The sequence below is a fragment of the Sprattus sprattus genome (assembly GCF_963457725.1).
Source record: "Sprattus sprattus genome assembly, chromosome: 7".
In the NCBI taxonomy this organism is placed as follows: Eukaryota; Metazoa; Chordata; class Actinopteri; order Clupeiformes; family Clupeidae; genus Sprattus; species Sprattus sprattus.
The window spans coordinates 35,282,134-35,302,873 of record NC_137926.1 but is presented as its reverse complement, the minus strand read 5'-3'; the positions used below and the strand labels follow the sequence as shown (position 1 = coordinate 35,302,873).

The following is a 20,740-nucleotide window of genomic DNA, read 5'->3' as shown; positions in this document are numbered from 1 at the left end:
AGACAACAAAAGTATTTGGAAAGCTGACCATTGGCTGAGTTGAGGTTTGCATGAAACCTGTAGTCGTTCAACCGGCTCACGGCTCTGAAGAGTATGGAAGTCACATGAGCAAATGTTAACCATGTTGCCATTGTCTGCACAAATGCCCATGAAACCGTTTTTCTGTCTGTGCATTCATGTCTCTGCGCCCCCCCTCTGGGCACTCTTGGGTTTGTAAACAGTGCAGTCTGTTTTGACCCACTTCCAGCATGCCACACGCAGAGTGTTGGGCTGGCCCGGCTCCTCACGCTTCACACGTCATGTTAAAGCTACAGTACACCATTCACACGTCATGTTAAAACTACAGTACACCATTCATGGGTCAATTTAGTTCAATATCAGGTCATTGCCCCTCTGACATGGCGGATTATGGACATGTTCTCACTAGCTGTGGAGTGAATTGGTTCCCTGCCCTGAAGCTAGCTGTGAGCGTGTCTTACTAACCTTGTTCCCTGATTGACTGTTTGGCTAGAGCTAGGACTGGAAACTGTCACTGTGAACTAGTTCACTTAGAGCTTTTCCACTCTCCTGTGAGAGAATCAAGCGCATCGTGTCAATACGGGAAACCTGTCTGCATAAAGTTATAATATCTTTATTCCTCTTCAGAAGATGGTCATTTTGTACACCTTCTTCCACTAAAGAGTCAATTAAATAACCACACTTGTTCATGGACTCCAGCAGTCCCCTCAGAAGACTCGGTTTGGCTTTTGTACATTAAAATGCCTAATCGGTACATTTTTTACACTGTATTTACCAATGCCTACATTTTACTTATAGCCTCTGCTGTGGAAGAAATAGAAAAGGACTTTAAATTGGTGAATCGGTGCACTGTCTTCACTCCCACTACTAATGTTTGCACAGTTTGATTGCTTCATACCTCCTTGCTCAAGAGATGACAGCAGTTTTAAACCTCTGTCATTCTTCTCATATCCCTCCACGCATCACTCTGATGTATCCATGCAGAATGCAGCTGGCCTATTTTCTCAAGGATCATGTTGTTATGCGCAGTTAGCTGGGCACGCATACACAGATCTGTGGAACATGCACACACAACGTGTATTGGCTTTGCTCCCCTGGCATCCCCTTGAAATGAAGCCTGCACTGCCCTCTTGACTACACTGCCCTCTTGTGGTGAAAGAGGATCATGTAATGTGTTTTTCCCACCATTTGTTGAGATCACGCCGGTGTAATGAGAGCATTATTCCCTCATATAGTCAACACATTTATTTTGCTCTCATTAAAAAAAAAACACCTAACTCACCTACACGCTCAAATTTAGAATCAGAATCAGAATCATTTTGAATGACTACACGATTGGACCGAGGTTGTGGAATTTGCTTTGGGCACAGCGTGGTAAGGTGAAAGGTCAATTCAACAGTGTCAGTAACAACTGCAGATTTGCTCCTTTCAAAAACATCCTGGTCTTGTTTCACAAGCTCCTTCCCTAGGATCAGACTCCCAGAGCGGTTTTGATCAATGGCCGCTGTATTATAGTTTGTCAGAGGCAACAGACACAGAAAGTGAACAGCTGTGAGCAGGTGCCGAAGTGAGATGATAATGGATCAACAGAGTTTGCTGCATGGCACGTCAGATTTATGTTCCATGAGTTAAAATGCCTCCCAAGCCTGGGTGTGACTCTTGTCATTGTGGTAGCCAGAGAGGTGCTGACAGATTCATCTTTTGAGGAGAGTCAGTGAGTTGTGAGATAGCAGCACAGCTGCACAGCTTCATTGCATAAAGCCTGAGAGACTCTTACTCAACTCTTACTCCAACACAAGCCCAATGGGCACCCTGAGAGACTCCTACTCAACTCTTACTCCAACACAAGCCCAATGGGCACCCTGAGAGACTCTTACTCAACTCTTACTCCAACACAAGCCCAATGGGCACCCTGAGAGACTCCTACTCAACTCTTACTCCAACACAAGCCCAATGGGCACCCTGAGAGACTCTTACTCAACTCTTACTCCTGCACAAGCCCACTTGGCACCCTGAGAGACTCTTACTCAACTCTTACTCCTGCACAAGCCCACTTGGCACCCTGAGAGACTCTTACTCAACTCTTACTCCTGCACAAGCCCAATGGGCACCCTGAGAGACTCTTACTCAACTCTTACTCCTGCACAAGCCCAATGGGCACCCTGAGAGACTCTTACTCAACTCTTACTCCAACACAAGCCCAATGGGCACCCTGAGAGACTCTTACTCAACTCTTACTCCTGCACAAGCCCAATGTGCACCCTGAGAGACTCTTACTCAGCTCCTACTCCTACACAAGCCCACATGCCATCCTGAGGCTCTAACGGGTCTCTCTTCTCTCCAGTCTGCAGCTCGGAGCCAGAGAACGTCCAGGCGGAGCCGCACAACTACACCAGTCTGCTGGTGATCTGGGAGCGGCCCCGAGCTGTGTATGATGCCAACATTGACAAGTACTCCATCAGCTACCGCCAGACACAGAGAGAGGACACACCCGCCTTGGAGTACCTGACCGATGGAGACCAGGATGTGGTAAGGATGTGATCTCAGAGAGCCGGCTCTCACCTCACATCTGTTCATCCCAAGAGCCATGGTTTATGTGCTAATATTGGAACAACAATTACAACATCATGCACTGTTGGTAGGAACATAAGAATAGTTACTAACTCAATGACCTTATACTACATATGGATCCAAATGATTCACAGCTGACTTTACCAAATTGAATACTAAGTCAAATATTAAAACCAGGAAATCCAAAGATGCATGTATGTACAGTTCATTAAAAAACTATTGTAGACCTTTTTTGAGGGTACCCTCTCTAAGCCTTCTTCCGACTGCCACCAGGGGGCGATCATCCAGGACCTGATGGCCAACACCAGCTATATGATACAGGTTGTGGCTGTGTGTACCAATGGTCTGTACGGCCGCATGAGCGACCAGCTGATCGTGGACATGCCCCTGGATGACCCCGGTAAGACTGACTGAGCCCGCCGACACCGTCTCCGTGGAGACTGATTTCACAATCCCTGTCTATTCCCCAAACCCCCAAACTTTATGTTCAGATCTAAATCAACACCTATCAGTTTCCCATCATTACTCATAGGGTAATCTATTGCAAACCAGTCTCTGTACTTTAGATTAGGAGCCTTGACATTGGAGAGTTCATAGATGTTTGAAAGCAATTCAGTGAGTGCCTCCTGGTTGAAAGGTGAACTAGTCCAGGCTATTTTCTTCATACCTACTGTTGATACAATCAGAAAAGGTAAAACACCAAATTACTTGCAGTGATGGATCGAAGACTGCTACTTGGTTTGGGTGATCAAACAGAACTCTGCGGTTCTTCCCACTAGAATTTAACATGTGATATCTGCCCTGTGATAGGTGATTCCCTGATATAGCAAAGACTCTTCTGCTTTCACTGTCTTTCTCTTTTTTCTCTGTTAACGGGTGCCAAGTCGACTTTCAAGTGCACGTGTAAATTGCATGTGTTCATGTTCTGTATTCAGTCCTACGTACTGTTTGCCTGTCAGTGTTGGATTGCCATGTAGTCTTCTCATAAGAGGCAGCATGCTTTCTGTAGCTTCTGTGAAGAAATGTCGCCGTCCTTATGTTAGTATTACTCTTTAAGAAATAAGGTCATTTTAAACTCATCATGCCAATGGCTGTTTGCTTACATGTAGCATCTGTTTAAGTTTGGATTTGGTCATATTATGTATGTGCTGTCTGTTGCTGATAATAAACTAACCTGACTTGGTCAAACTGCTGTGCAGCCTATTTCAGTGTATATGTGCATGGGTGTGGTGTTTCTCACCAGATGTTGTGGAGCATGTGGGTTCTGAATGTGCCGGCAAATGGGGCAGGTGTGCCTCTCGTGCACTGCTAGGTTCCTCAGGCGTTCAGAACGTGCCCATGCCATGGTTCCGCACCCCCCCCCACACAGACCCTCCTCCAGGATCCCTCATCAGTCCATTCTGAGCGTGTGTCCCGACCTGATGCCATTTCACGTTTTCACGTTTTCGCGCTCTGCGCTTCATAAACTCATCCGTCTACCATGACCCCCATTCTGTGTAACCTCTGTCACCCGTCCAGCAGGTAAGCGGCGCTGACTGCCTGGGCTCTCTGCGTGGTGTGTGTGGGAGGCCGTTGGCTTGCATGAGGGTTGCCACACTCCCCCTCCTGCTCTTGTGTGATTCTCAACCAAGCCTGCACTCACCCAGTCACACCTTCTCACCGTGTGTTTAAAAGAAGAATGCATTTCTATCATAACATTAATATAGCTCTCTCTCCCTCTCTCTCTCTCTCTCTCTCTCTCTCTCTCTCTCTCTCTCTCTCTCTCTCTCTCTCTCTCTCTCTCTCTCTCTCTCTCTCCCTCTCTCTCTCTCTCTCTCTCTCTCTCTCTCCTCTCTCTCTCTCTCTCTCTCTCTCTCTCTCTCTCTCTCTCTCTCTCTCTCTCTCTCTCTCTCTCTCTCTCTCTCTCTCTCTCTCTCTCTCTCCTCTCTCTCTCTCTCTCTCTCTCTCTCTCTCTCTCCCTCTCTCTCTCTCTCTCTCTCCCTCTCTCTCTCTCTCCCTCTCTCTCCCTCTCTCTCTCTCTCTCTCTCTCTCCCTCTCTCTCTCTCTCTTTCCTTGTTTTGTTTCTCTCTCTCTTCCTTTCACCTGATGTGTAAACCAACAACAACATATCCACAAAGATTGCAACATTCTGTCCCCTCCACCAGAGGATTGTAGATATGAACGTGACCTTTGTGAATATAAAGTCCCTGGAGCCTAAAGTGGAGCCTAGTGTTAAACACACACCCTGTAGACCAGTCTGGGAATGAAGAGCAACAACATTCTTCTAAGCGGCTTGCACCAATATCTAAAAGTGTTTCCTGAGCAAGAGATTGTTCAAAAGCACACATTGGTGGCCTCTTCCTTGAAGTGGCGTGTGTCTGTGTGGCACTCTGTGGGGATGCAAATACACACAGTTTCCCATGAAGGTTCTGTTTCATAAACAACACTACAGTTTTCCATGATCTCTTCTAAGGTTCTGTTTCATAAAGAACCTTTCGGTTCTAACATAACCTGTGTGTGATAACACCGTTACTCATCTTGTGCGTTGGTAATGGACATAAACATTAGGCCTTTGTTTTAATACTCTGAAATATTAATATCATATATTATTTTAACCTGGTGTATTTGTTTTCCATAAAACAGTAGAACCTGGAATTTTTGTGAAGTATTTTAACTGTACCTATTTTCTTTCAGAGATAGACCCTGATCCTGACGAATCATTTGAGTTCGAAGAGGTAAAAATTAAATTCTTAGTCAGATGTTGGTCAAGTAGAAATGTGCAGAGACAACATGTATAATTGTTTTATTCAAAATATCTCAGCTGTATATTCTTCAGTAGTCTATTTGTGATTCAGACACGTTTGTCATGACAAACAGGGAACATCATAAGCATGAAAAGAGATTAGATAGAGTTTAAACAAAAGAAAAATGAAAAGTGTAATAATCTAATGCAGCCTTTGTTAGCGCCAGGCGTTCATCTCCAGTGGACCACTATAACATACCCATTAATACTTAAACCAGAATCTCAGGCAGCATTTTTTATAAATGTGTGCAGCCTTTGGTTTTGATAGTGGTTATTACTGGTTATTCATATAAAGCATCTCTCCCCTTTCCTCTGTCTCCTTGTGTATGTTCCCAATAGGACTACCATCCCAACCCATTTGGGGTCAGAATCACTACGACCACACCCTCACTGACCACCACACCCAAGCAGTCCACCACCACACCACTCCCTGTTCTCACTGCCCAAGGAGAGGAGCGCAGGGGCCAGAGCTCTGCAGATCCATCCCTCCTAAAGCCCAGCACCACCTCCACCCCTGTCCCACCAGCAGGGGGCAGCAGCAGCACAGCAAACCCAGCCAAGGTGCCCCTAAGTGAGGGGTCCAGCGCTAGCACTCGTGCTTACTCCCCACTGACCACTTCCGCTCCCACCATGTTTGAAGTCACATCTCCTACAACGGCCACTGCGGACGTCAGGGAGGCGGTTGTCCCGGTTACTGCTTCTGAGGGATCTGGTGGCCGGTACACCACCGTGAGTCCACTGGAGGTTCCAGTGGTGGTCACTCCCGTGGCCTCCTACCCTGACATCGCTCTCCGGCCCACCAGTGAAAGCACATATCTCCCCACCACCACCACCACCGCTCCTGCCTTCAGCCTGGTCCCCCTGAGGACCACCCAACCGGTCTTTAATGGTGAGAGAACAGCTCCTGCATCCCCCTCTATGTTTGGCTCCTCTGCCACCTTCCCCTGTCTGCATGCCACCCCTGTGTCTGAGCCGCCTCCCCCCAGTACTGTGACAGTCTTGTCCACGTCCCCTCCCAGTACTGTGACAGTCTTGTCCACGTCCCCTTCCAGTACTGTGACAGTCTTGTCCACGTCCCCTCCTCCCAGTACTGTGACAGTCTTGTCCACGTCCCCTCCTCCCAGTACTGTGACAGTCTTGTCCACGTCCCCTCCTCCCAGTACTGTGACAGTCTTGTCCACGTCCCCTCCTCCCAGTACTGTGACAGTCTTGTCCACGTCCCCTCCTCCCAGTACTGTGACAGTCTTGTCCACATCCCCTCCTCCCAGTACTGTGACAGTCTTGTCCACGTCCCCTCCTCCCAGTACTGTGACAGTCTTGTCCACATCCCCTCCTCCCAGTACTGTGACAGTCTTGTCCACGTCCCCTCCTCCCAGTACTGTGACAGTCTTGTCCACGTCCCCTCCTCCCAGTACTGTGACAGTCTTGTCCACGTCCCCTCCTCCCAGTACTGTGACAGTCTTGTCCACGTCCCCTCCTCCCAGTACTGTGACACTCTTGTCCACGTCCCCTCCCAGTACTGTGACAGTCTTGTCCACGTCCCCTCCTCCCAGTACTGTGACAGTCTTGTCCACATCCCCTCCTTCCAGTACTGTGACAGTCTTGTCCACGTCCCCTCCGCGTCTGGAGCTCTTGCATGACCTGTCTGTGCTGCTGTCCCATGACGTCACCGTCACTGCCCCCACCCTCTCCCCATCACCCTTCAACCCCTCCCCCCCTCCTTCCTCCCTCCTTGTGTCTCTCTGGGCAACAACCCAAGTCTCTAGTGGTAGTCGTGGTGATGGTGATGACACAGGTTATGGTGTTAATGAAGGTGATGATGATGATGATGATGAAGCCTTGTCTATGGGTTCTGCAGCAGTGGCACTGGGTGTTCCGCCAATAGCGTCTCGTGAGACTCTCCCGCTCCACACGTTACCCGACCCCTCTGCCATGGGGTCCCAGTGGCCTGAGTCTGACCCCTTTGCCTCCGCCTTTCCACTGAGCTCTCTCACCTCTCTCCAGCCGTCCCTCCCTCTCTCTCTGACGGAGGCTGTGTTGGGCTTCACTCCCTCTCTCTCAGGCAGCTTGGGTGACTCTGTGGGTGTGGTGGAGTGGGTAGACTCCTCTCTGTTAGCTCCGTCCGCTACGAGGGGAGCCTCCGCTGGCGTCCTGCATGCCCTCAGTGGGACTTCTCTGCATGCCTCCTCTCTCTTCCAGCTGCGCTCCAGTCTCCCTGTCGGTGGCGACTCGAGTGGCCTGCTTCTCTTCTCCTGCACTAGTCCTCTAGAACCTCCATGTCTGTCCTTCTCTTCAGCCTCCAGTGCTGAGACCGTGTGCAGCGGGGCCCCTCTGTCCAGTGCAGCTCCTCTCTGTGGCTTCCAGCCCTGTAGTGATGTGCTTGTTTCTGTTGCAGCCACCAGCCCTGTGTACAGCCAGACCCTCCCAACCCTCGGGGCCACCTCCCCACCCTTCACCCCCTCAACCCCATCCCCCTCTGCCTCACCCTCTCAGGCCAGCTCTGGGGCCCCGCTGCCCACCGGGGGCCCGCTGGAGAGCAGCGCGTCTGGCTGGGCCCCCGTGGATCAGGAGTGGGAGCGGGGCCAGGCTTCAGCCTCAGGTGAGGAGAGCACGCTGCCCCACACCCTCACCTCTGCTCCTCCCTCCCCTGCCGCCATCCCCGGGGAGGCCGACCACAACGAGGAGGAGCACTCGTCCTCCTTCTACTTCGAGAGCGAGAGTGTGACCGAGAGTGCCATCACCACGGTGATGAGCGGGCAGCCTTGGGCCGTGGGGGTGGGGGATGAGGAGAGTGGCTCGGGGCAGGAGCGCCTTACCGACAGCGAGACGTCCTCGGATTTCAGCATCCCAGAGCGAATCGAGAGGGATTCAGAGGAGGAAGAGGAGGATGAGGAGGAGGAGCCGGTAGCAGGTAAAGATCACACAGCTCTGAACAGCACAGGTCCTCATCTCATCTCAAGAGGCCGACGACCAGGTGAAGACGGCAACACCCTGGTCAGACTGCTCCCCTGTCCAGAGGAGCACAGAGAAAGACTCAGGAGCTTTTGGGTAACACATAGCCACTAACCACCCATCACTGTCTGCCTGAAAGACTTGTTCTAGGTCAAGCCATCTAACCCATGGAGCCCTGCAGTAAGGTCTCAGGTCATTTCTGCTTCTAGTCCTCCTAACAACATAGCACAACTCCTGAGAAGAACCTCATCACTACCATCATTCTTTCTTGGTCTGTTTTGTATTAACATGTCATGTGACCACCATCAAACATGATCTAACCCAGTGTGTGCGTGCATTAGTCATCACAGGTCCTGGCAGCAGAGGCAAGTATGTGCTTTCCCATAGTCCACACATGCACCAGTGATGATACAGCATTCTCTGTCATATTATTTATCTGTATCACTGCTTTGTTTTGCCAGTGACATGAATGAACACTAACAAAACAAACAGCTTTTTCCATCATGGGTACATACTGGGTAAAATGGGTACATATTGTCTATTGGCCATAAATGTAAATAAATGGAACATTTGGTTATTAATACATATTATTTGAAATGACAGCACTATTCTAATTCAGTTGGCCAGAAACAATTCTTTATCTGCCATGATCTGCCTTATATAAAAAATGGAAATGAAAATGACATTTGATAAAGTGGAACTTCTTTAAAATGAATTAGCTTTCAAAATGTAGCTTTCAAAGATTTTTACCAGATTAAAGATGTCCAGCAGGTGGCAGGAGAACTCCATCTCGGTTATTGGGATATGTGCGCCAACATTCAGTCCCTTTAGTTTGGTCATTAAGAGACATTATGATTTACACTGGGGTAAGAGGAACTCTCTAAATCTGATGTTCGGTGGCATAGTGTTTGCCCTTATTGTTCGATTGAGCCTGGCTCCACAATAAAGAGTTTTGGAGTTTTGCTTTGAATAATTGAGGTCGGTAGACCTGGTCTGTGATGTTGGAAGATGTTGGAACGTTAGGTCTGAGCAGAATGACAGCTGGCAACACTGTTTATTGGGTGGTTTGTGTTAGAAGACAATTACAGTGTCATAATCTGAGAGACAAAACCACTGGGATTATTTATGACCTATGATCCAGCATATATCAGCCAAAGGGCCCCCGCAGATCAGAGGTTAAACAAATAGATTACAATATCCTACTGCCGGCTTTTTTGCAATTCAGGGAGCTTATATTGTACATGATGAGAGATGACCCGAAAGTGCTTTAGATTCATACAGTATGTTCTACTTATACATGTGATGAAGCAGAGTAAACATATTGTTGCTGGTGATGCCAAATCTCTTTATTACCGAAAAACATTTTTCCTAGAAGGAAAAGCTTTCAAGGCAAAATCACAATGTGGAACTTTTTAATATCAGATCAGAATTGAAGAGTTTCAGTAAGTAATATTCAATATGTGGATGTCAGTTGAAATGACTGTCACAGTACTGGGTTGAAATGAGTGCAAAGGTGATGACAAACTGTCTGCCATGGAGATGAAAGTGTTCACATGATGAGACGGTAGCTCTCCACTACCATTGCCACGTACATTAGAAGCTTGCATGTCTGATAGTAATCACCATCACAAGGGGCACTCAGATGTAATCTGTATCTAAAAGCACATTGGTAAATCACCCAGAATGCATCTCAAGAAAGGATTGCGTCTATGCTCATACATCCCTCAGCTCTTAACCCTAGTTTCCCTAAGTCATGTGTTGCCTTAACCCTGTATTTTCACAACCCAACATTTTCTCAACAGTATGTTTGTGACACTTCCGTTAAGGTCACTGTTGTGGTAACAGCGTGCCTAAACGTTTCTGAATTCACCATAGCAACAGCCAATCAAACTGAACAGAACTGCAGCATTAGAGACATAGTGTCTCGAAAGGTCAGTCCAAGCACCCTTGAGAGATATTCAAAAGAGAGAAAGATGTCCACATACAATTACCAAATACTTTCGCAGTATCAAGCTGAGCTGTCTGTAAAGGCTGTGATTCGACAATCATCTCCCAAATGCACCAGCAGGCACTCTTAGAGCTTTTATTGGTGTGGGTTGCGGAGATGCCTTGTTCGTTCACTACTCCTTTACTAGTGTCTAATGAAGATGCCTTGTCCATTCACCTACTCAAATCCTAGTGTCTTCTGATTATTTCCTAACCAAACATATTTCTTGTACACTGGCGTTTCTTCAAATCAGCAGTTGTTTCCCCACTTGTCATCAATTCAATGAGATACTAGCACTAAAACAGACTTGTATTCAGCTCTGTGTTATTAGTTAGGCTGTATGTCAGAGATAACACTTCAAATTAGTATTTGTTCAGATCCTCAGCTCTCTCTTGCTCTCTCTTGCTCTGAGCACCTGTGTATATGAAGTAGTGAGAGGTTAGGTGCCTGTGTAAACAGGGTAGCAGCATGTCCAGGAACTGGTAGTGCGAGGGGTATTGTGTCCATTGTTTTTTACCTAGGGATAACCTAACTGATCAAAAAAGTTCACCTGTTATGCAACTGATAGCCTTTATGAAGACATGACTCTGATTTGTCCTGTTCTTTCCCAGTATTGTTGGAGAATGCTCCAATGTAGCGGTGGGCTAAAACAGTACAGAGTGGATTTGTATGTTAACATCTCCCTCTCTCTCTCTCTCTCTCTTCTCCCCTCTCTCTCTCTATCTCTCTCTCTCTCTGTCTTAAGAGGCCAGTAACAGTAGTCATGAGTCTCGGGTGGCTTTGGCAGGCCAGAGGAAAGCAGTGGTGCCACTGGCTGTGGTGTCTACCCTCACACTGGTTGGGCTTATTGTACTCGTAGGCATCCTCATCTACTGGAGGTGAGAACACACACACACCCACCCACACCCACCCACACACACACACACACACACACACACACACACACACACACACACACACACACACACACACACACACACACACACACACACACACACACACACACACACACACACAGACACACACACACACACACACACACACACACACACTCACACTCACACGCACACTTGCACACACACACACACACACACACACACACACACACACACACACACACACACACACACACACACACACACACACTCACACTCACACTCACACTCACACTCACACTCACACTCACAAACACACACACACACACACACACACACACAGATACACACACAAATACTATGTACTGCTCTATGTGGTTAACAGCAGTTTAACTTGATTTTAAACTGCTCTATGTGGTTAACTTTAGTTTGCCTTGATTTTAAACTGCTCTATGTGGTTAACAGCAGTTTGACTTGATTTTAAACTGCTCTATGTGGTCAGACAGTCATTTTAATTTCAGTCATATTGTTATTTATCTGTAGTTCTAAGATGAGTTGTTACTAGTATATGTATCTGTATATGTGTGTGCACGGAGGGAGGGAAGTGTGTATGTATAGAGGAGAAAAGTGTGTATAGGGGCAGAAGGAGCAAAGGTGAAGGGTCAGTCAGCTTCATCAGACCCTGATATTTGTTTGTCTTCCTGGGAGCCCTAATCTCTTAAATCCCAGGTCCAATCACTCTCCTGTGCCCTCTCACTGACACTGACAAAATCCATGAAAAAAACAACACCTATTGAAGGCCTATCACCAGACTATTTGCCTGAAAGATATCCGAATGCAGGCTGTGTTACTGTATTCAGGGAGGCGCTTCTCAAACTAACGTATATATGTTTGTCCTTGCAAAAAAAGGAACTCCACAAGAAATACACTGAATGTTATAAAAAATCAACTTGAAGTGGTAAAAATAGTAGCATTATTATGGTGTTTACACCTTAATATTTATAGCTGCATTTGAGCTGTTTCATCAGAAGCAGAAGCAGCCATGGTGTTTTCCATGGTTGCTTGGCATATTCTCAAATCCAACCGCGAAATAAGCAACTTTGTAAATCCTATCAAAAGGCTAGTATTTAGAGTGTAAGTGAACAAGCCCCATGCAACTGTACATTTTCATTCAGTCTTCAAACATTGAGCTTGGAAACATGTCTTGCCTTGTTTGACGTTTGTTGTTGCACTGTGAAGACTGTGAACGTTAAGCTGGTAATCTTGGAGCAGGGAGATTAAGACCTCCGACACATTGATTTGTTTGTGCCTTGGCATCAGGCTGAGGGAACTGAAGCGTGCCCTGAAAAAGGGGCCGCTCTAGATTGCATCCGACACGAGCAAGGCATGTTCTGGCCGTGTAAGATGCTGAGGATTTGAGTTATGTGCTTCGTGTTCTTGCCTTGTTCCTTTCAGGGGACACGGTGCTCATTTGGTTACTCTGCAGCTGTGCTTTTGATGTGAGCTCCAGTTGTGTCTTAAAACTCCTAGATTCAATCTGGGAGACATTTTTGTGGTGTTTAATCCCTCAGACGAAGTTGTTCACCAAAAGATCTTTCGGTTGATGCTTTAAAAAAAATCTATTGGGGATTTAATAAAACATCTTTTTGTATTTGTGTTTTTATCCTGATTAAAATTAAATACCGGGTGTATGCTTTTGTATTTCACAAAACAATTTTGGATCCTCATTTTATTGCAAATTCAAAATGATGTTTCACCTCAGTTTTCATGGGCTTGTTGTCATGATTGCAAATAATGTTAAAACACAGTATACATGCTAGGCTGAAAGAGAGAGAGAAGGAGAGAGAGAGAGAGGAAGAAGAAAAACAGAGAATGAATGGAAATGTGTTGCTGATATATGCTCTCAGATCTCCTTATAACTGCTCTTTGTCATTGCAGGAAATGTTTTCAGACTGCTCACCTTTACATAGAAGACAACACGTCACCAAGAGTTGTGTCCACTCCACCTTCACCCTTAATGACCCCCTCAGGTAAAACACAGGAAGTGCACTCAGGCACAAACACAAACAAATATCAACACAGACTACTGAGAGCATGCAATGCATCGATGCCACTGATGTTTGCAGCTGTTTAAATTCAATTAAATTTAATTTAATTTAATTCAATTTTATTTATATAGCGCCAAACTAAGCTTTTTTGTTTTAAACATTCCCTCCTTCTTTCCCTGTTTGTTCCCCAGATGAACACAAAGCACTCTCAGTGAAGGAGTTTGTCCAACATGTGGAGGAGCTTCACAATGCAAATTCTTTCTCTCAAGAATTTGAGGTGGGTTCTCTTTGATATCAAAAGATAGCCTCTTCCAGAATAAATTAAAATGAAGGTATGGTTAAGAGACCAGCCTTTGACCTGCCATTCTTCCACTGTAACTCTTCAAAATTGCGAGAAATGAGAGCATCTGAAATCGATATTACGATATTACAGAAGATGTGTCATTGGTCTGAGGTTCATACGGATGCAGTGCATCAGAAGATGTGTCATTGGTCTGAGGTTCATTGCTTGTCATTGATCTATTTTTTGTTGACTCAAGCATGTGTAATAAACTGGACTGCACACTGCTTTCACTGTTCATTTCCTTCACATCCCATAAATTGCATTTTCAGTCTCTTACTCTGTGGGCAATTAGTCTGGCTGACTAACCCGACCTTTCATTTGTTTTAAAATTAATGAAATAAGCCAAATAACCAAATATTTATGACTGTAAAGTCAAGTGAATGATATTCAATATGTTGCACAAATTGATACAAGCCCCATTGGCATGTTTTACCGCACGTAATGTATATCTGTGATATATATATACCATGTGAAACCCACTTAATGCATGATGTCTTGTCATACTCCTGTGCTGATGCTTATTTATAATTTTGCACTCTGTTTGTTGTTGTGTGAGTGTTCATTACTGTGCCCTCTGCTCTCATTCTCAACCCACCTCTTAGATACTGAAAGAGTATTTTGAGGTAAGACACACAACCCTTTCTCACGTGCTTCTGCCCTGCACCCAACACCCAAGTTTAATTTCAGTTCAATGTACTTTTGAAGGTTTCCCCCACACATAAGAGCCAAATAACCAACTCATAAGCATTGAATAAGCATGACACTAACATACATGAATGCCAATGTATGTTATGTCATAAAGGTGGTACAGCCATCACCACTGCTGTGATGTTTATAAGTGTCTTACGTTGGACGCGCTAAAGTAAAGCACTGTTGGGAGATGTGGGCCTTCAGAAGAGTGGTTGCTGTTTAACTGCACTGCTGTCTTAAAGCCAGTTTGTTAATTGGGCTGACTCTGTTCTTTCCCAGGAGGTACAGGCCTGCTGCGTAGACCTGGGAGCGACCACAGACATCTCAAACCACCCAGACAACAAGAACAAGAACAGATACATCAACATCCTGGCCTGTAAGAAAGACACAACACCTTCATACTGAATACTCACAGAGGCACATCACACTAGGCACGGTTATCTGATTGTCATTATTTCAGACGACCACAGCCGTGTCAGATTATCACCCCAACCTGATAAGGACGGGAAGACTGCTGGAGATTATATCAATGCCAATTTTGTGGATGTAAGTCACTGTTTCACACTCTTGCTGTCCACCTCAACCAATTGTGATATTTCATTTCGGCCACCTTTTCCTATCATATAGAAATCTCTGCGATATTCTAATGACCACTCCCTTTTGTAGGGCTTCAACAAGCCCAGGGTCTACATTGCAGCCCAGGGCCCGCTCAAGGCCAGCACGGAGGACTTCTGGAGGATGGTGTGGGAGCAGAACGTGGGGGTGATTGTGATGATCACCAACCTGGTGGAGAAGGGTCGGGTGAGTTTCTACTGTAAACTCTCTTTGATAATAATCATTTCATTAGCGGTTTCCTTCTGTCTTTTAGATCAAAGCTAGGGTAATGCGTATAGTGGGCTACTAAGTGTGTTTTGTGGTACTTTGGGATCATGTACCTAAGTCGGTTGTGATATTTAATAAGGTTGTCAAAATAACATGTTCACCTCGTGTTTGAGGTGGAAAATTCCAGAAAAATTCATTCTAACTATAACTGAAAACCAGAACAAACTGTTATTCAAGATGCTAGTTAGCCAAATGTGATGTTACGAGTTCTGTTTATTCTAGAGAAAGTGTGATCAGTACTGGCCCATGGAGATTCAAGAGGAATATGGCTGTTTCCTGGTGACGGTGAAGAGCACCAAAGTCCTGGCCTACTACACAGTCAGAACCTTCACTCTGAGGAACACGTCCATCAAGAAGGTCAGATCACAAACCTCTCACAGTACTGCCAACATAGTGCAGAAGCGTATTCATTAAGCTTGTCTCTAGACACAGTAGAATCATATGTTCAGCATTGCCCTGTGAATTAGATGAGATTACTGAGCAGCCGCTCTTCTCCTCAGGGTTCCCAGAGAGGCCGCTCCAATGAGAGGACAGTAGTACAGTACCATTACACACAGTGGCCTGACATGGGAGTCCCCGAATACTGTCTGCCTCTCCTCACCTTCGTCCAAAAGTCTTCCTCGGCGTGGAGAGCGGACATGGGGCCTGTGCTGGTGCATTGCAGGTGGGTGGGATCTGTCTGTCTTTGTCTACTATAGCACTGAACAGGAGAAACTGCCAATGTGGCTGATTTCATGTCTTTCTCACTCTCTACTTGTGTGCTCTTGTGTGCGTGCAGTGCTGGAGTGGGCAGGACGGGCACCTACATTGTGCTGGACAGCATGCTGAAACAGATCGCAGAGCAGGGGACAGTCAGTGTCATGGGATTCCTCAAGCACATCCGAACCCAAAGGAACTACTTAGTGCAGACTGAGGTGAAGCCTGGGAGAAACAATTGGGGAAACAATTGGGTTCTATCGTGTAATTTAGCTGTTTCTGATTGGACGAGAGACGTTCCATGCTATAGGTTATACGTCAACACACCAACAGTTACGGGACTTTTCACAGCTAATAATAAATCACTCTGCGATGAAAAATTTGCATTGATGATAACCGTTTATTCAAAATTCTTAAAAATCCAAATCAAGACGTTGATAATGGAACTATTTTTGGTTGCGGAGAATCAATGGCGAAATAAACCATTTTTAATCAATAACTTCGTGTTGAAATGTTAATTTGTTGACGGTAGAATTGTTTTATAAAAGCAATATAGCACTAGTGGGAGTGGGGTAGGTAAGGGATAATCCCACGGGTGTTGTTGCCTACGCCACTCAGCCTGCAGCCTCAGTGGCTACGGCGGAACACCACCCGTGGGATTATCCCTTACCTACCCCACTCCCACTCGTGTGATATTGCTTAATTATAAAACAATTGGGTTCTATCGCGTAAATTAGCTGTTTCTGATTGGACGAGAGATGTTCCATGCTATAGGTTATTTGTCAACACACCAACAGTTACGGGACTTTTCTGATTGGACGAGAGATGTTCCATGCTATAGGTTATTTGTCAACACACCAACAGTTACGGGACTTTTCACTGCTAATAATAAATCACTCCGCGATGAAAAATTTGCGTTGATGATAACCGTTAATTCAAAATTCTTAAAATTCCAAACCAAGACGTTGACAATGGAGCAATTTTTGTTGCAGAGAAACGATGGCGAAATAAACCATTTTTAATCAATACATTTGTGTTGAAATGTTAATTTGTTGACGGTAGAATTGTTTTATAAAAGCAATATAGCACTCGTGGGAGTGGGGTAGGTAAGGGATAATCCCACGGGTGTTTTTGCCTACGCCACTCGGCCTGCGGCCTCGGTGGCTACGGCCGAACACCACCCGTGGGATTATCCCTTACCTACCCCACTCGTGCTATATTGCTTAATTGAAAGACAGTGGAGAGGAAGGTGACATCAATGCATACCCTGTATTGTGTTGAGTGAGGGTGCTTATGTAACAGTATGCCATTATATTTCTGATGGACAAGTTTTGAACGTTTTATGGAGTGTTTGTTTCCTCTTTACTGCAAACTCAGGAGCAGTATGTGTTCATTCATGACGCTCTGATGGAGGCCATCTGGAGCAAAGACACTGACGTGCCCACCAGCCGCATTCATGGCTACGTCAATGAGCTCCTGACGCCCGGGCCTTCAGGCAAAACACATCTAGAGACACAGTTTGAGGTAAAGCCTGTTTACTACTGAGGCACTTTGTCTTATTTTTGAGGGAAGTAGTAGTGTTGGCAGTATGTAAATACAACACAGTTACACATAGACATTTGAGCAAGTGTAAGACTATACAAAGGGGTGCATTTTGACACAGTATTGCTGTTTTCTAGCTGGTGAGCCAGTCAAGTGCCAAGCAGTGTGACTTCACGACAGCCCTGAACCAGACCAACAGAGAGAAGAACAGAAGCTCCTCTTTAATCCCCAGTGAGTGTTCACACGCTCATGGATTTGATTATCTAGAGTATAAAGCGTATGGAGGAATAAAACTTTCATGCTTTATGGATGTCCTCTAAATAGTCACCCTCATATCTAATGGAACCTTAATTATGCTCTCCAGTTGAGAGATCCAGAGTTCGTCTCAGCTCAGTAGCTGGAGAAACCTCAGACTACATCAATGCCTCATATATCATGGTAAGAACGGAGTACCGCAATACAAACTTATGATGGACAAATGATTTAGCTTTTGAATACCTAGTTTCCTGTGCCACAGGAGTGTTTACAGAATGAACAACTGTAACAGAATGGACCTGTAGTCATGACACCATAAATTCTATATTTTTAGGGGTATTGCCGGAGCAATGAATTCATTGTGACCCAGAATCCTCTGCCTTCTACCATAAAGGACTTCTGGAGGATGATTTGGGATCATAATGCCCAGGTCATCATCACACTGCCCGATATGGCACAGTCCGTAAGTGCCCTGGATCCCCATCAGAGCTCCTCCATCTGGGAGGAACCTCACTGTACCCCATTTGACATGTTCCTGTTCACCCCTTACTGTACCCCATTTGACATGTTCCTGTTCTCCCCTTACTGTACCCCATTTGACATGTTCCTGTTCTCCCCTTACTGTACCCCATTTGACATGTTCCTGTTCACCCCTTACTGTACCCCCTTTGACATGTTCCTGTTCTCCCCTTACTGTACCCCCTTTCACATGTTCCTGTTCTCCCCTTACTGTACCCCATTTGACATGTTCCTGTTCTCCCCTTACTGTACCCCATTTGACATGTTCCTGTTCTCCCCTTACTGTACCCCATTTGACATGTTCCTGTTCTCCCCTTACTGTACCCCCTTTCACATGTTCCTGTTCTCCCCTTACTGTACCCCCTTTGACATGTTCCTGTTTTCCCCTTGCAGACACATGAAGCAGAGCCATTCGTTTATTGGCCCAGCCGAGCCCAGCCAATCAGTTATGAGACATTCACGGTCACCTTTACGGGGGAAAACCATGTCTGCTTGTCCAATGAGGAGATGCTTGTAATACAAGAGTATACCCTGGAGGCCACCCAAGTGAGAGAGTTAATATATTGAATATATATATTTATACACACACATATACACATGTATAACATTCATATGCTCAACTAATTCCAGTTTTCACAAAAGGTCTGATGCTTGATATGAACACAAAGGCTGTCAGCTTCACACTTAATATTTGGTTCATAGCTGATACGACAAAAAAGTGAATAGTTTCCAAAAGATTTTTTTAGCAACCTGGATGTCAATAAACTATGCATTGCCTCATTCCCTCCCTGACACCTATGTTGGGAGTCTGTAGTATAAACAAATCACTAAGCAATACACAAGAAATGACAATAAAGAGGGCTGAGAGCAATACATAAGGGGATCACATCCTCACCTGAATTGGATGCAGTGAAAAAAGTGTTCAGTGCTTGACACGTTCTACTGAGACACATCTGTTAGTCTTCAGTCCAAAGATATGGTGCCATCTGTACCAACAAACAGAGCACTAGTGCATACACACACCGTTACATCCACAATCAATGAATGTCTTGTGTGTGATGCACACACCATTACATTCCCAATCAACTAATGTCATGTGTGTGTAGGATGATTATGTTGTGGAGGTGAGGCACTACCGCTGCCCCCGCTGGCCTAACCCTGACAGCCCCATCAGCAACACGTTTGAGGTCATCAACATTGTGAGGGAGGAGAGCAGCTCCAGAGATGGTCCTGTGGTTGTGCACGATGAGTAGGTGTCCCCTGATCTCCCGGGCAATCTGACCGTCTGTTAAGCAATATGATTGTTTGTTGTTCATATGAGGTGAAGTGCATTATGAACATCCATATACAACAATATGTAGGTTCTTAAGATGTTCTCTGATGTGATCCTGTAGGTGTGGTGGTGTGACTGCCGGAACCTACTGTGCTCTTTCCTCTCTGGTGAGACAGCTGGAGGCAGAGGGGTCTGTGGATGTGTACCAGGTGGCCAGGATGACCAACCTCATGAGACCTGGTGTCTTCACTGACATTGTATGCCTTCTCAATTTCATTTTTTAAGTTTTACAGCCTTTCACAACCTTTAAATGTTTATATTTTAATGTTAGCAATATATACTCACTATAAAGCCAATAAAACCAATGTTTTCTGTTTTAAAATGTATGCACATGATACTACTGAGGTTTATTATTGTTGAAGACCATGATGGCATATGACTGAGTGTTTCTCTCCTTACTTCCTTGTCCTTGGCAGGAGCAGTGCCAGTTCCTGTACAAAGCCATCCTGAATCTGGTGAGCACCCAGGACGATCAGAAGATGCTCCAGTCTGCTGACAACAACGGGACAGTCCCAGGAGGCTTGGCCTGTGCCGCAGAGAGTCTGGAGTCCCTTGTGTAACCATGGTAACCAGCCTCCACTCCTGAGACAGATATCCCCCCCCCCCCCCCCCCAAACAACTTAAAGGATTTCTCCACAGATGGATGTGAAGCATTCTTGGAGCGTGTGCCTTGTATATTTACCTTGTGCTTGTAATGGCCATGACTAATACTCTCCAAAATGGTTTGGTTTTTTCTCCTGTTAACTTCTTACTAACTCTTTCTAGATTTTCAGACTCACTGGCTTTCATCTCAATAAAAAAGGGAACACAGCATTTTTACAGAGAATTATTTTGTTAGTCTATTTTGTAGTGACCTCAGATGAGCCACAGTTTTTCCACACAAAAATTGTAAATACAAAGTGGTTATTTTGCTTTATGTCTGTAAGTGGATTAAGACAAGGAGGAATAATGTTCTAATATGTAAATAGTATAATAGAAACCAATAAAACGGACCAAATTTCTATTTATATGTTAGATTTTGATATTTTACTACTGTGAAACCTCTAGTGATCGGCCATATGGTGGAGTTCTAATACTTTAGTTGAAATCATTCGAACTGTTGACATGTTTCTGACATCACAATATTTTGTACTTCGTTGAAGACTTGATATGGTGTACTGACTCCTAGTTCTATGTCAATACAACGCTGCTGCCTATGACAGGTAGCAGATAGGTAGGATTAAACAAGCAAAAAAATAAAAATAAAA

At 45.4% G+C, this 20,740-nt stretch overlaps 1 protein-coding gene across 1 annotated transcript in view; it reads left to right on the top strand.

Moving 5' to 3' along the window:
• ptprz1a (protein tyrosine phosphatase receptor type Z1a) overlaps positions 1-20,053 on the top strand; it is a gene marked incomplete at both ends in the record, with an annotated part of 63,613 nt that extends 43,560 nt beyond the window's left edge. Inside the window, 26 exons of the mRNA XM_080841821.1 lie at positions 2,363-2,547; positions 2,863-2,989; positions 3,833-3,921; positions 4,108-4,110; positions 5,711-5,834; positions 5,898-6,260; positions 6,344-6,964; positions 7,167-8,282; positions 11,056-11,188; positions 13,124-13,215; positions 13,425-13,510; positions 14,179-14,199; positions 14,546-14,642; positions 14,727-14,812; positions 14,933-15,067; positions 15,371-15,505; positions 15,649-15,812; positions 15,927-16,062; positions 17,222-17,368; positions 17,524-17,617; positions 17,751-17,824; positions 17,976-18,104; positions 18,554-18,706; positions 19,267-19,409; positions 19,555-19,690; positions 19,910-20,053. Of these exons, the coding sequence (XP_080697947.1) occupies positions 2,363-2,547; positions 2,863-2,989; positions 3,833-3,921; positions 4,108-4,110; positions 5,711-5,834; positions 5,898-6,260; positions 6,344-6,964; positions 7,167-8,282; positions 11,056-11,188; positions 13,124-13,215; positions 13,425-13,510; positions 14,179-14,199; positions 14,546-14,642; positions 14,727-14,812; positions 14,933-15,067; positions 15,371-15,505; positions 15,649-15,812; positions 15,927-16,062; positions 17,222-17,368; positions 17,524-17,617; positions 17,751-17,824; positions 17,976-18,104; positions 18,554-18,706; positions 19,267-19,409; positions 19,555-19,690; positions 19,910-20,053 (4,733 nt within the window). The remainder of the gene's footprint in view (positions 1-2,362; positions 2,548-2,862; positions 2,990-3,832; positions 3,922-4,107; positions 4,111-5,710; positions 5,835-5,897; positions 6,261-6,343; positions 6,965-7,166; positions 8,283-11,055; positions 11,189-13,123; positions 13,216-13,424; positions 13,511-14,178; positions 14,200-14,545; positions 14,643-14,726; positions 14,813-14,932; positions 15,068-15,370; positions 15,506-15,648; positions 15,813-15,926; positions 16,063-17,221; positions 17,369-17,523; positions 17,618-17,750; positions 17,825-17,975; positions 18,105-18,553; positions 18,707-19,266; positions 19,410-19,554; positions 19,691-19,909) is intronic.
• Positions 20,054-20,740: the final 687 nt, after the last annotated feature.